General features: G+C 29.5%; 1 protein-coding gene across 4 annotated transcripts in view; it reads right to left on the bottom strand.

Annotated features, from left to right (window-relative positions):
* Window positions 1-14957, bottom strand: part of LOC130676540 (uncharacterized) — a 55415-nt gene that overhangs the window by 31780 nt on the left and 8678 nt on the right. For all 4 annotated transcript variants that reach the window (XM_057482851.1, XM_057482853.1, XM_057482852.1 and 1 more), the window contains 10 exons: window positions 14121-14264; window positions 13869-14051; window positions 13671-13802; window positions 12404-12718; window positions 12138-12320; window positions 10728-10859; window positions 10307-10621; window positions 9871-10200; window positions 7370-7690; window positions 3163-3354 (listed from right to left, as the gene is read on the bottom strand). In XM_057482851.1, coding sequence (XP_057338834.1) covers window positions 3163-3354; window positions 7370-7690; window positions 9871-10200; window positions 10307-10621; window positions 10728-10859; window positions 12138-12320; window positions 12404-12718; window positions 13671-13802; window positions 13869-14051; window positions 14121-14264 — 2247 coding nt within the window. The remainder of the gene's footprint in view (window positions 1-3162; window positions 3355-7369; window positions 7691-9870; window positions 10201-10306; window positions 10622-10727; window positions 10860-12137; window positions 12321-12403; window positions 12719-13670; window positions 13803-13868; window positions 14052-14120; window positions 14265-14957) is intronic.

The following is a 14957-nucleotide window of genomic DNA, read 5'->3' as shown; positions in this document are numbered from 1 at the left end:
TTTTTTTAGTTGGATTAATTGAGTGAGCATTTTTGTTAGACTGATCGAGCAAAAAAAACGTGCGTGGAAATATTTTTAAACAAATCTAGTTAAAGTCAAACTTAATAATAATGATTACGCGATAGCTACTGGTACAAATTTAATTAATGGTTAGAAGAAGTAATGAATCAAAGAAAATTTTTTTAGTTACTACATCTTAAATGCAATATTTCAGTGATTAATGAAATTTTTATTAAGATAATTTTTTTTTTTTTATTCATTGATTTATATTTCATTAATAAGTTTCCTTGATTAAAGAAAATGATTTACTCAATGATGAATGTATATCTATATAGTATTCAAATTGGATCGTTTTGAATCATTTTTTCTAATCAGGGTTAAATTTCAAGCAGAAGAATAACTAGTCACTTAAATGCGGTAAAAAATACATTAGAAATAACGCCCTGGTGGAAATTTTTCAGACTTTTCTCTGAATAACTCTGAAAAAGTCTTTAGAACTTTAGAACACCAGGGCGCTTAATACGAGCATGCATTAAATTATAATAAAATTATTTAGAAAATATTAAAGCAATAAAATGAATCATTAACTATACTATTACATAATTTAAATACGTAATAATCAGTATTTAAATAAATACATTTGAAATTTAGTCAACTTCACTGGTAATTAAAATTCAATTGAAAATTTTTTATGAACTGACTACTTTATTAAAATGAATACTAACTGTAAAGTATAATATTATAAAAATGATTTCATATTTAATACCAGTTGAAGTTTTTAAGTAAATGTTAAAAGCTATGATGCTAAAAATGCAAAAAGTTTTATTTATGAGCTGAACAGTGAAATGCACAAGCGAGCGCTGAACGATTGTTAAAATACAACAATTAAAAAAGACAAAAAAGGTTAAATTATTATAAATGCAATGCAAACGCCTCCAGACCAGCTTATGTCTGCAAAAAAATTTTAAACGCCGATAAAGAGTGAAAATAACAAGCCGTACAAGGGGTACGTCAACGGGTATGTATAATTGTTGACGTATAAAAATAAAGATCGCCAGGATTTTCTATTCCTACTATGCGTAAAAATAATTTGGAATTGAAAACAAAAAATTTACGGTAAAAAATAAAAAAATATATAAATAATATAATAATTCGACACGCATAAAACTTATGATTTGTTGATATATCTATTCCTCGATTGCGATCAATCCAAATTAATACCTACTACAATTGCCGATCTCGTTGATATTAATGTAACTTTTATTATTTTATATTCATAATTTTGTTTGGAATTTTTTTTTATGTTTGTATATATATTTGAGAATTCATTGGCCAGATCCAAACATATTATACTTTGAGGAAATTTAAATCCAAATCTTTATAGTCATGACTCAGGTAATCTTGTGATTTTTTTACCTTTATCTTTATTTTTCTTCATAGTTCTGCTAGGCTTTTTTTTCATTTCAATGCTATTATCTTCTTCACTTATGTTGTCAGCATCATTATCATCATCATCATCTTTATCATCATCATCATCACCATTATCATTATCATCATCGTCATCTTTATCATCATCATCGTTATCATTATCATCGTCGTCATCTTTATCATCATCATCATCATTATCATCATCGTCATCATCATTATCATCATCGTCATCTTTATTATCATCATCATCATCATCGTTATCATCTTTATTATCATCATTATCGTTATCATCATCATCATCATCGTCGTCGTCACCTTTATCATCATCATCATCATCTTTATCATTATCATCATCATCATCATCGTCATCATTATCATCATTGTCATCATCATCATCATTATTATCGTCGTTATCATCATTATCATCATTACCTGTGTACCAAGAGTATGAGATGTCATCATCATAACCACGTATACGCGAACTACTCTGTGTCTAATAAATAATACTAACTACATATGATTTAAATCGCGATAAATAATATTATTAGTTCCCGTAAATTAGCCGCTGGAGGTGTAGCCCATACGCAATTTTATATTTAATAATAGCTAAATAATCTTTATAAATTTATTAATTTTATTTTTATTTTTCCTTAGTAAGCAAAGATAATAATGCGCTAATAGTTCGATGTGTTATTAATCATGCGATAGACAGAGAAATAGATAAAAAAAAGTATTAAAAAAATGAATAGATTTTAGAGCAATATTTTATCTAAGACATTAAATGTAAGTTTTATTATTATTATTATTATTAATATTATTATTGACTATTGCGCAATTTACGAGTATTAGAGTACGAAAAAAGGAAGTTTTACATAATTTAGGATTATACGAAAATTTTATCGTCTATAGACAGGATTATAAAAAAAAATTTTTTGTTTTCCATTACACATAAAAATTATTAAACATTAAACATAAAAGGACTTTAGATTTCTGTAAAAATAAAAAAATATATGGATTTAATATTAAAAAAAAAATGTTAGTTGATATTTTTACTGAAACTGTTTAAATATTATCGGATCAATTATTGTGATAATTTAATAAAATAATAAAAAATTTTTAAATGCTTTTAATTAAGTAGCAATAAAAGTGGAAAATATAGTAGAGTTTAATAAAAAAGTTTAAAGTAAAATAAGTCCGGAAATAAATTATAAAGATGGAGAACGCGCACGTCTGGGCACTATCGCTTTTTCATTTTTTTTATAATTATAAGCCGGTATATCAGTTACTATCGATATTAAAGTCACAAAGAACAGTACACCCGTAATAATAATCATCATTCTAGATGTTTCCTTACTTTTTTGTTCGATTAGCCATTCCAGAACTTTGTCCTCGTTCTTAAGATTACCTATAAAAGTCAGACACACGCACACATTTATAGAATAATTTTTAAATTATCTATCTGAATAACACACATGTACGTTATATTTCATTTTTTAATAATTATTTGTCTATATAAATAAATAATTTTGATTTCAATCAGATACCAAATTCTGTTAATAAAAAAAAAATTTTTCTTTTTGTTTTTAATAAATTGTCCAAAATGTTATGGAATAAACACAAATCATTTTGTGATTAAAGTACATAATTTTTTTCTCTTACTTTTTTTTAGTGAAATGATAAATTTCACGTTAATGAATTATATATTTTTTTATTATATAAATTAATGACTCTTACCGTCATACATGATGGGTACTCCAGTTTCGTAATAAACAAGAGCAGGAAATGAAAAAATTCCAATTTCAGCAGCCAATTTAGCGTCTTTTGATTTGACGAATTGTATTCCATGTTTATCAGTATCGTCGTCTATTGTCTCAAGTTCTTCTAATATTTGACGGCAAGTGCTACATTTTTTTTCATCATCATCATCTGTAAATAGAATATTTATTTAATGTAATATTAATAATTATCTAATAATATTAATGTGTAATCGAATGCTTCGTTTCAGGTGAAGTTTTTTTGCTGCTCATCAAGTAAAAAAAAAATATTCTGAACAAGTTTGAACTTTGAATTTGAATTCTACACGGAGAAAAAAATCTGGTAATATTCGTTAATTTTCAAATAAAAATTACTATTTCGCCGAGGCAAACTTGAAACGGTCCAATAATGTGGAAATTTTCCTTTTAAATGAGTAAAAATTATAATCGCTTAATCCTATGAATTACTAAATTATAAGTAAAATTACTTTGAGTTTCAGAGTACAAAACTAAAGCATTCAATAAAATTTACCTTTTAATTTAGTAAAAAATCTATCTTAGAATAAAACTTTCACTGAGACTGCTGTTGAATTTTTACTAATCCAAATAGTAAAAATTGTCTCCTTGTGTGTAATAATAAAATTTTTTTATAACTGCTGCCTTTAAAGTTCAATATTCGAGCGTCGTGTGGCGCGAGTAAAATAGGTCTTTCTCTCGATAGCTCGACGAAACTATAGAACGATGTCGAAAAATCAGCTGTTGGACTTTTCAGCATGATTTTACTGTGCTGAAAAGTAATTGCCTATAGGAAATGTATACAAATTACCTAGCAACCGTCGTTCACTCGAGTTAGAAAAAGATAGTGATACTTTTTTCTCCATATACTCCTACTGTCGCATTTATCCTGAAATTCGCACATGCGCAAATAGAAAGACGACAATTGGAAACCTGCATAGTGATCATATGTTTCTTATTCTTATTGAATATCATAACTTGTGTGTTTGTATTGTGAAAATAATATTATTATCATATTATTAATCGTTCAATAAAAATTTTCACATTATTAAAAACAGTCAGAGATTTTAATTAATAAAATTAATAAACTAATTAATAGAATTCAATTGAAAAATAAAACATGAATAGATTGTTATTATTTACACTTGTACAATTGTTTATATTTAGAAGGTAATTTTTTATTCTTTAAATGATTGAATTCCTCTCGATTAAACTTTAAAGGCAGTCGTTATAAAAAATATTGTTCGATACAAAGGATTAAAAAGAGGGATACGGTATGCATGTATTGTCAACACTCGTCTAGGGATATGTTACATTCACAACGAGAACTCGTACCTACATCTCTCTCGCACTCGCTTCGCTCGTGCGAGAAAGATGTATGTACTCGTTCTCGTTGAGAATGCGGCATAACCCAAGACTTGTGTCGCCAATCCAAGCATGCCGCAAACCCTCTTTTTAATCCTACGTATCGAAAATAGCTATTTTCCAACATATATATATATATATATATATACATATCGTCAGAATTTATCTGTATATATATATATTTATGTATATATCTCAATACCAATTTAAAATCCACCATCTTTTTTTTTTTTACCACTGTGGGATTCGAACCTACGCCTTGCGAATATTCCAGTTAAAGTGCAAGCATGCTAACCACTCGGCTACAGGTACCCTTCCGTCATCTCGAAGTATATGCCAAATATAAATAAAATACAATGCAGTCGATATTATATTTCTCGTATTAAAAGTTACAATGGCAAATAGTAATTTTTACCCGCTAAGTAGCAATTCACGTTATCGATGTTTTAAAAACTGCAATACCTCAACAAAATTTATTTGATATTATAATTTTTAGAATACCCGAGTTCTTTTTACAATGTTTTCAGTAATAGTTTTAAAATGTTATAAAATAAAATTAATAATCTTACAAATTGTAATAATCGGGATATAAATGAATAATTTTTGCGAAATTCATGTAAACATAACTTGAGTCATGAGTGACTTTTCTGTTGTTTCCAAATGAAAATCACTATCTACTCTATGCTAATATTTTTTATTTTATCTACTGAATTTTATAGAATAGATAAAAAGAAATATAAGTTTTATAGTAATTTATTCTTAATGAATTGTAATATTAAATTTATACTCTTACAAATGTTTTTAACGCAGAATTGTAATATTATCAAAGAGATTTTTGAATATTGTTATTTCCAGAACGATCGTTGTAAAATAATTATGGATTATTACCATTCTTTATTTAATTTTTGCTAATCTGTATTATAACTTTTACAAATCGTAAAATTTACAATACTGATTGTAAGAATCAACAAAAAAATGTAATTTTTCATTGATAATAGTAATTTTTGGATTGGGATTGTAAATTTCTCTTAGGAAAGTAATTTTTATTTGACGACTATAATTATTAGCTAATTTTGAGCTGCGCTTTTTTCCGTGTAAGTACTTCACATTTGATTTCAAAGATTTTTCATTAAAAATAAGGTATAAGAGACCCAATACCCGATCAGGGAACTAGTACCCGATCACTCATGTATTTGTATATCTATATTTACAAAATTTTACTAAATATATCTATACAAATATATGAGTGATCGGATACTACTTCCCTAATCGAGTACTAGGTCTTTTACCTTACGTGTAAATAAAATTATTTTTTTTTTTCAACTTTCTACTGTATCAAAAAAATCCATGTGGGATTGCATGGGAATCCATAGGAATTTATATAGGAGGATATGGATTTATATACGAATCTATGTAGGAAACCATAAGTACACTGTGAAAGATTCCCAATAAATTTTACTATGGGTGCATAGTAACACTGGACTATAAGAAAACTGATTCAAAATTTACAAGTGTCTCATAGTAAACGTATGCGCATAGGCCACAATCATGTAGTCTGCGCATACGTTTACTATGGGACACTTGTAAATTTTGAATCAGTTTTCTTATAGTCCGGTGTTACTATGCACCCATAGTAAAATTTGTTGGGAATTTTTCACAGTGTATCTGAATTCCCATGTAGGAACTTGACATAAGAACTTGGATATGTGGATTTCTTTGTGGGAAATTCATATAGGAATTTGGGTTTCTATATAAGTGACTTCTATAGAATCTGGGGTTTGTTGTTATTGTAGAATCTGTTTATTCATTGATACGCGTATATGAATCAAGAACAGATTAATATTCTTATAGGAAACCAAATGGGAATCCATCCGAAAACGACCTGTGAAAACCCATATAGGAATCTAGGCTGAATTCCCATTTGGATTTTGATAAGGCAATACTCAGTTGCATTGAATGATACCAAAGTACCATTTATTACAACTTGTAGAAAATTTAATGTTTTTCAAAAAATCTCATAGCAACTTCACTGTAATTCAAGCTGTGTTACTCGGGTCCTTTATAGAAGTCAATTTTTTTTTGAAATCGAACTTGTTTTGCTTACAGAGAGTAAACTAACAAAGGTGCACGAAAAATGTTGAAGAGAATTTTGTAGGAAATTTTATTCTCTTTAAAAAAAGTTCTAAGAGTCAAGACGCTGAAGTCTATGGTTTACAAGTTACAGTTATTCTAATAGTTTTCAAAATAAAAATTTCACAATTTTCATCTTTTTTATTAAGCCTTCACCTTTTAATAACTTTAACTCGTTAACTATAGACTTTAGCGTCTTGACTCTCAGGACTTTTTTTGAAGAGAATAGAATTTCCTAGAAAATTCTATTAAACATTTTTCGTGTACCTTCGTTAGTTTACTCTCTCTAAGCGAAACGAGTTCAATTTCAGAGAAAAATTGACTTTTATAAAGGGCCCGTGTAACACAGCTTGAATTACAGTGAAAATGCGATGGGCGCTTTTGAAAAACATTAAATTTTCTTCATATTGTAACAAATGATGGCACCTCGTATTATTAAATGCGGCTGAGTATTAGAAAGTAAAAAAAATTTATTTGATTTACGTGATTTTTAATGGAAAAATTTTAAAATCAAATAGGAAGTACTTAAAATTAAAATTAAGTGCTCAAACGTGGCCGGATTTTTTTTTTAAAGATGTAAACAATATTTCGCTTGATGAGCAAAGAAAAAAAACCTTTACTGGAAACGAAACGCTCTGATGTATAATAATAATTTTAAAAAATGGAATTTATCTTACAAAATAAAACAGCTAGATGTTCAACATCGTTGATTAAAACTTGAAGTGTTTTACGATCAACACTTTCAATAACATCTGGTGTAGAATGACGGAGCTGTAAAATCCATTCAAGAATAGACTCTTCGTGCATCATATCTCCAGTGTAAATTTGACGGAATTTATGACGGTAAAAAGCAAGCGCTGGTAGTCCAGGAAGATCATATTCTTTTTCAATATTATCATCAGAAATTTTAACGAAATCAATGTCTTCTTCTTCACACTCGTCATCAATATTTTCAAGCTCTTGAAGAATCTTTTGACTTTTTTTGTCACCTTCTTTATCTGTATAGTTAAAATAAATTTAATTTAAATAATTGTAAAAGTTTAATTACTTGAGGGGGACCACTAGTGTGATCACCTGAAAAAAAGATAATTTTTGAGAATTTTTTTAAAGAAAGCTATTGCATGGAATATTTTAATGTTTTAAGCATATATTTTTGGATATATAATCAATACAAGATTAAATTTTTGAACCAAAAAATTCAAATTTAGCGAGTTATTTACAATCTCCCACTCCAAAAAAAAGTTCTCCGCTGCTGTGATAGCGACTTTCATAGTGTGTGAAATCAAAAAAACCAAAAACCAGAGAAAAAGTCGTCATGCACGATCATGCTTGATCGTGCATGATCCAGACATCTTTGCACGATTCATGCACAGGCACTCATGATCATGCAAATCAATGTTCAATCATGCATGACGAGGAAAGAACACTCATATATGATTCATGCAATATCATGCATGAACCATACATGGCTTAGCTGAATCATGAATGATCATACATGACTTTGATTGATTCATGCAAAGGCATGCATGTTGAAGAAAATCATGCTCGGTCATGCATGAGCATGTATTACTAGGAAATAATAGTCTCGCATGATTTATGCAACGTCATGCATGACCAAGCTCAATCATGAATGACCATTCATGACACTGCATGATGCATGCAACGTCATGCATGTCCATGTTTGGTCAAACATGATTATAATTGTTCAAGCATGATCATACCTTAATATTTGCCAGCCATGAGCATGCATGAGAAATCATAATCATGTCTGACCAAGCATAATCACGCATGCTCATGGCTGGCAAATATTCATGCATGATCATGCATGAGATTAACGCATGATCAGGTCTGATGATTTTTTCCCGGTAAGTTTATTAAACTAGAAGGTATTTCCCGTACCATGACTCTCGGACTAAGGAAAAAATTGAAATTTAACAAAATGGCGTTTTTAAAAAAAATTTCAAATTTTTCGCGAAAATTTGGTGATTATTGGCCGGCTAAAATTACATTTTTGATTCGATCGGAACACTGGAGGTTCATGGTACGTAGAAACATTTATAAAAGAAGCTGCAATTCGAATCAAATCGATCGGATGATTTGTCTTCGAGTAATAACTGCAGCAATTTTGAAATAGCTATTTTCGATACGTAGGATTAAAAAGAGGGTTTGCGGCATGCTTGGATTGGCGACACAAGTCTTGGGTTATGCCGCATTCTCAACGAGAACGAGTACATACATCTTTCTCGCACGAGCGAAGCGAGTGCGAGAGAGATGTAGGTACGAGTTCTCGTTGTGAATGTAACATATCCCTAGACGAGTGTTGACAATACATGCATACCGTATCCCTCTTTTTAATCCTTTGTATCGAACAATATTTTTTATAACGACTGCCTTTAAAGTTTAATCGAGAGGAATTCAATCATTTAGAGAATAAAAAATTACCTTCTAAATATAAACAATTGTACAAGTGTAAATAATAACAATCTATTCATGTTTTATTTTTCAATTGAATTCTATTAATTAGTTTATTAATTTTATTAATTAAAATCTCTGACTGTTTTTAATAATGTGAAAATTTTTATTGAACGATTAATAATATGATAATAATATTATTTTCACAATACAAACACACAAGTTATGATATTCAATAAGAATAAGAAACATATGATCACTATGCAGGTTTCCAATTGTCGTCTTTCTATTTGCGCATGTGCGAATTTCAGGATAAATGCGACAGTAGGAGTATATGGAGAAAAAAGTATCACTATCTTTTTCTAACTCGAGTGAACGACGGTTGCTAGGTAATTTGTATACATTTCCTATAGGCAATTACTTTTCAGCACAGTAAAATCATGCTGAAAAGTCCAACAGCTGATTTTTCGACATCGTTCTATAGTTTCGTCGAGCTATCGAGAGAAAGACCTATTTTACTCGCGCCACACGACGCTCGAATATTGAACTTTAAAGGCAGCAGTTATAAAAAATGTATTTTCGAAAACCGATAAGCGGCTGCTCTTCCGATGGATGTAACTCAAAAAAACTATTCCAGATATGAACTTTAAATTTCAGTATGTTATTTATGAAGGTATAGGACTATCAAAATACGCAAAAAAATTGATTTTTTCATATAATTTAACACTAGTGGTTCCTCTTAAAATAAATAAAACGTAAAACTTACAAAAGAAGACAACAACGTAGTCATTTTCATCAAGAATATTTTCTAACATTTTAATATTAACTTCTTCAATTTTACCGGGTATTTCAAGTGTATTTTCATCAGTAAGCCAAGACAGTACCTCATCTTCATCTTCAAGATCTCCGTCATAAAGTAATGGCTCTTTATTTCTAAAGAAAGCCAATGCTGGTAATTTTTTAATGTTGTGTTTTTTAGCTAATCCAGTGTCTTCAGTTGTTACAAAAATAATTCCTGTTTCATCAAGTTCGTCATCAATATTCTCCAATTCTTTTAAAACTGTTTCACATTCATCGCCTTCGTCACAACGACCAGCTAAATTATTTTTATTTATTAAAGTAAGAAATAATAATCGCAATCATAATAAAATATACAATTATTTAAAACAAAATTTTATATTTTTAATTTAAAAAATACTTGCTGAAATAAACAACGACGTATTCATGTTCATCAATAAGACCAGACAGAATTTCATCAGTAACTTCTTCAATGGTAGCTGTTTTTTTTTGTTCGATTAACCATTGAAGTACTTCATCTTCATTGAGTAAATCACCTTCGTAGATAGCTGGAATTTTGTCCTCGAAGTATACCAGAGTGGGAAGATGATCGATACCATAATCTTTAGCTTCGGCTTCATTGTCAATACGAATAATAACAATTCCTTCTTTCTCGAGATCATCATCGATGTTCTCCAACTCATTTAAAATCCTTATGTTCTGCTTGTCGTCTTTTTCATCTAGGGTACCAGGATGAAGTGAATGTAGATGAACCTTGATGATGATGATTATTATAACTAAACCGACGTTATGTCAATAATATGACTTACATCGGAATTTACTTACAAAATAATACAGCAAGGAAGGGCTGGTTTTCTATTAGCTTCTCCATCATTTCGTCTGTTACTTCAGGAATTTCACGGTGTTTTTTTTGATGCAGTAGCCATCCAAGAAGTTGATCCTCATTCATCAGATCACCTAAAAATTATTTTTAATATTTTTTAGCCCTACACGAAGAGAAATTCATAGTAACTGTTCCTAGTACGTTTATGAAATATCATCTTACACCGTTACGGTAATAATTAGTCGGAATTATTGGATATAGGCCCATACTTTCTGGGAAAAGTTCCATAACTATCATTATGGTAACAGTTCCCACATTGTAACGGTTCCTAAGTGCATATGGGAATAAACCCTATATATTATTATAACCATTCCCATAATATATCTACAATATTCCCAAAATATTATAGTAATCGTTCCCATAATGTATGGTAACCATTACCATAATGCATGGGAATTATAACCATAAGATTATGGTAGTGGTTACCATGCGTTATGGGAACCATTCCTTTATTGTAATTGTTATCATAAATTTCTCTCTGTGTTGAACCTCACACTAAAGAATACAATACACCCCTAGTGATTTTTAAATTTATGAACCAGTAAGTATTTTAAAGTACAGCCGAACTCCATTAACTCGGATTCCATTATCTCGGAACTTCCCCTGAATCTTGACCCCCACTACTAGCTACGCTGTCTCCCACCTGACGATATACATTTGTATGTGTTTGTGTATATTTATATATGCATCGTTCATGTAGATGTACGAGCGCATGTGTTATAGTTTACTTTTTAAAAGAAAAAGGGCACCCGTTAACTTGGAAATCCCAAGAAATTTTCGCTCCTCCGTAGACTAACCGTCCGAGTTAATGGAGTTCGATTGTAAAAATTTTAATTATCGATTGCATTGGGAGTGACGAGTGTCAAAAGAGGACTTGTACCTTAAAAATATTGTTATTCATGTATGCAATTCTTTTGAGTCTTGGCGTTGATCTGATAATTAAATGTTACTGAACTCACTGTAAAAAATTAAGGGAGTGAACGCGGAGCGGATGATTGTTTTTTTATTTGAATTTCACTCCTAAAAGGAGTTTATTTTGATATTAAAACTGAATCGGAGCGAATTCGGATTTAAATAAAATCCGTAATCACTCCGAATTCACTCCCAATTTTTACAATGTATGTAATTGATGTTTTTTTTGTCCCTAGTATATTATTTGCATGTATTAAATAATATTCGGGACATTTGTAGCCTCTTTTAAAACGTCTCATATTAGCAATTATATACAAAATTAATAACAATTTGTAGTTTATTACGCTGATGCAAAATATTCGAATGTGCTTAATCTTAGAATAGGACATCGAGATCCTAGAGTTAAATTTTAAATTTTATTTAATTTTAAATTTACATACCATCATAAATATGTGGAATTCCTTTTTCAAATAGAACCAAAGTAGGGAGATCATCAAGGCCGTATTCTTTAGCTTCTTCATCGTCATCTATTTTTACAAATGCTATGTCATGTTGATCACAATCATCATCAATATTCTCTAACTCAGTTAATACTTTTTGACTTTTCTTCTGATCTTTGTCATCTAAAAATAATTATAAACGTTATGTATATACTTATATAAATATCGCAATCGTAATTCAAATTATAAATAAAATAAACACTAACAAAATAAAACAGCAACATGAGGCATTTTTTCGATGACCATATCGAGCATTTCATCAGTAATATCTTCAATTTGATCGGATGCTTGTTGTTCATCCAGCCACTTGAGAACTTTTTGCTCATCTTCAAGATTACCTTCATATATAGTTGGGATTCCCTTTTCAAAGTAAATCAAAGCCGGCATTTTTTCAATTCCATACTCTTTGGCCTCATCGGCGTTATCAATTTTAACAAAAACAACACCCAGTTGATCACACTCGTCGTCAATATTTTCTAATTCATTTAAAACTCGTTGAGATTTACGGTCGTTATTGTCGTCTATTTGATGATTTAAAGTGAATAATTAAGCATTTATTTTAACAATATATTGATACATAGGGGAGGGTGGGGAAAAACGGCCCACCTCAGCCGGTTATTATTTTTGGTGGCTTTCAACCCAATCAGTTTACTTTTGTCTTATCTCGCAAAAATTCATGGACATTTTGCCGAAACTTTAAAAAGAAAAATTTTTGTTTCTGGGGCATAACGGTCCTCCTCCAAAAAGTGATAAAAAAATTTTTTTTTAAGGTGTAAAAAATCGTTCCCCCACTCTTACAAAAAAAAAATTGGTTGAAACGATTTTTGCAGAACTATTGAAATAAAATTGAATTTGAATTTAAAATTACCGCCAAAATTAAGGAGAAAACACCTGGATTGAGCAAAAGTAAAATAACGGCTAAAACACAAAATAAATTGAAGAAAAAAAATTGTTCAAAAGTTAAAACTGATTATTCTAACTGTCTTTATTGCAATGGACTTTATTCGGAAGCTAAGGAATCACGGATTCAATGTAGAAATTGTAAGAAATGTTCTCATGATTCCTGTGCAAGTGTAGATGAATTTTACTCCGATGAGTATATTTGTGAATACTGTAAAAGTTAATCGAATTGAAAAATTTATCAATTAAAAAAAAAAATTATTATTTTCGAATATTTTCAGTGGTCAAATTCGCCCCAGGCATAGAGAATCAGCCAAAAAATGCATCAGTATATTAAAATTTTTCATAATTTAACGATAAAAATATGAAGAATTTTTTTCAGAATCTTTGGTCTGTCCATTTTGCCCCAGGTATCACGCTTAGGGCTAAAAATGCGCAAATATAATGAATTTGTGGTAATTAGAAGAAAAACAAAGAAAAAAATTTATTGATCAAATTTTTGGCGGGGCCTTCTTGCCCCACCCTCCCCGAAATTTAATTACTTATTATTTTTACTAAAAATGGATAACTTACAAAACAGTACAGCGATAGTCTTGCCTTCTTTTACCAAACGATCAAGCATTTCATCAGTAACATCTTCAATTTCATCTTTTTCTAATTGAGATAGTAACCATTCAAGTATTTCATCTTCGTTCTCAACATCGCCTACAAAATAAATAAAATTATTTTATCAATTATAAATTAATTATACTGTTAATTAATATAACTCACCATCGTAAACATTTGGTATTTGTTTTTCAAAATAAACAATTGCTGGTACAGAATCAATTCCAAAATCTTTAGCTGCTTTCGAATCATCTATTTTAACAAATTGAATCCCATGTTTATCCAAATCATCATCTATTTTTTCAAGTTCTGCAAGTACTTGCATTGAGTCATCATCGCCATGATCGTCTGCAGTGATATTAAATATTTATTTTTAATTTATTCATAATTTGTTAAGCATAATTTTTATTTACTTACAAAAAAGAACAACAAGATTATCCATATTTCCAATCAAAGTATTTAGAGTTTTAGCAGTTACGTCTTCAATTACATCTTCTTCATCACCAGTACTTTTATTTGATACTAACCATTCTAAGACATCTTCTTCTTTGCTGAGTTCATCTGTAATATATTTTTATTTATATTTATTTATTGTGGACCCTCATGGGGTCTAGAAGACCCAAGGAAACTTTAAATTCAAAATATCTCAATAACGATTCAGTTTTTCGAAAAAATACAAGATACCTTTTTTGTAGGAAATTTAAAGCTCTACAAAAAAGGTGTCTTGCAATTTTTCGGATAATTCAATATTTATAGAGATATTTGCAAAAAACCAATTACGCTCTTGTCTTAACTTTGAAATTTTCATACACAGAAAAAAGAATTTCTTGGCGCAAGAAATATTTTGTATTATGAATTGAAGACAAAAATTTTTCTTGGCTCAAGAATTTTTTTCTCGCCTAAAAAATATTTTTCTTGTTCCGAGAAAATTTTTTCTTACCCCAAAAAAAGTTTTGTTTTCACTTTATAATACAAAAATTTCTTGGGTCAAGTAAAAAATTTTCATAGAACAAGAAAAAATTTTTTGCGCCAAGAAATCTTTTTTTTCTGTGTAGAAGATTTTTCACTTGATTTATTAAAATAAATATGAGGGTTGAAAATTGAATCTTCTTAGACGTCCCTTAAAAAGCTTCTTTTTAGTGAAAAAATCCATGGGGAATTTAGTTTTTTCTTTTTAAGTAAAAAGAACACGTGCCTTAGGACGATCAAAGTTCATTTTTCGACACAATCGCGGTTTTTTTAAATATCTCATAA

Source organism: Microplitis mediator, chromosome 10 (assembly GCF_029852145.1).
Source record: "Microplitis mediator isolate UGA2020A chromosome 10, iyMicMedi2.1, whole genome shotgun sequence".
Lineage (NCBI taxonomy): Eukaryota > Metazoa > Arthropoda > Insecta > Hymenoptera > Braconidae > Microplitis > Microplitis mediator.
Note: the sequence above shows the minus strand (reverse complement) of the source record. Positions and strands in the feature narration are given on the sequence as shown.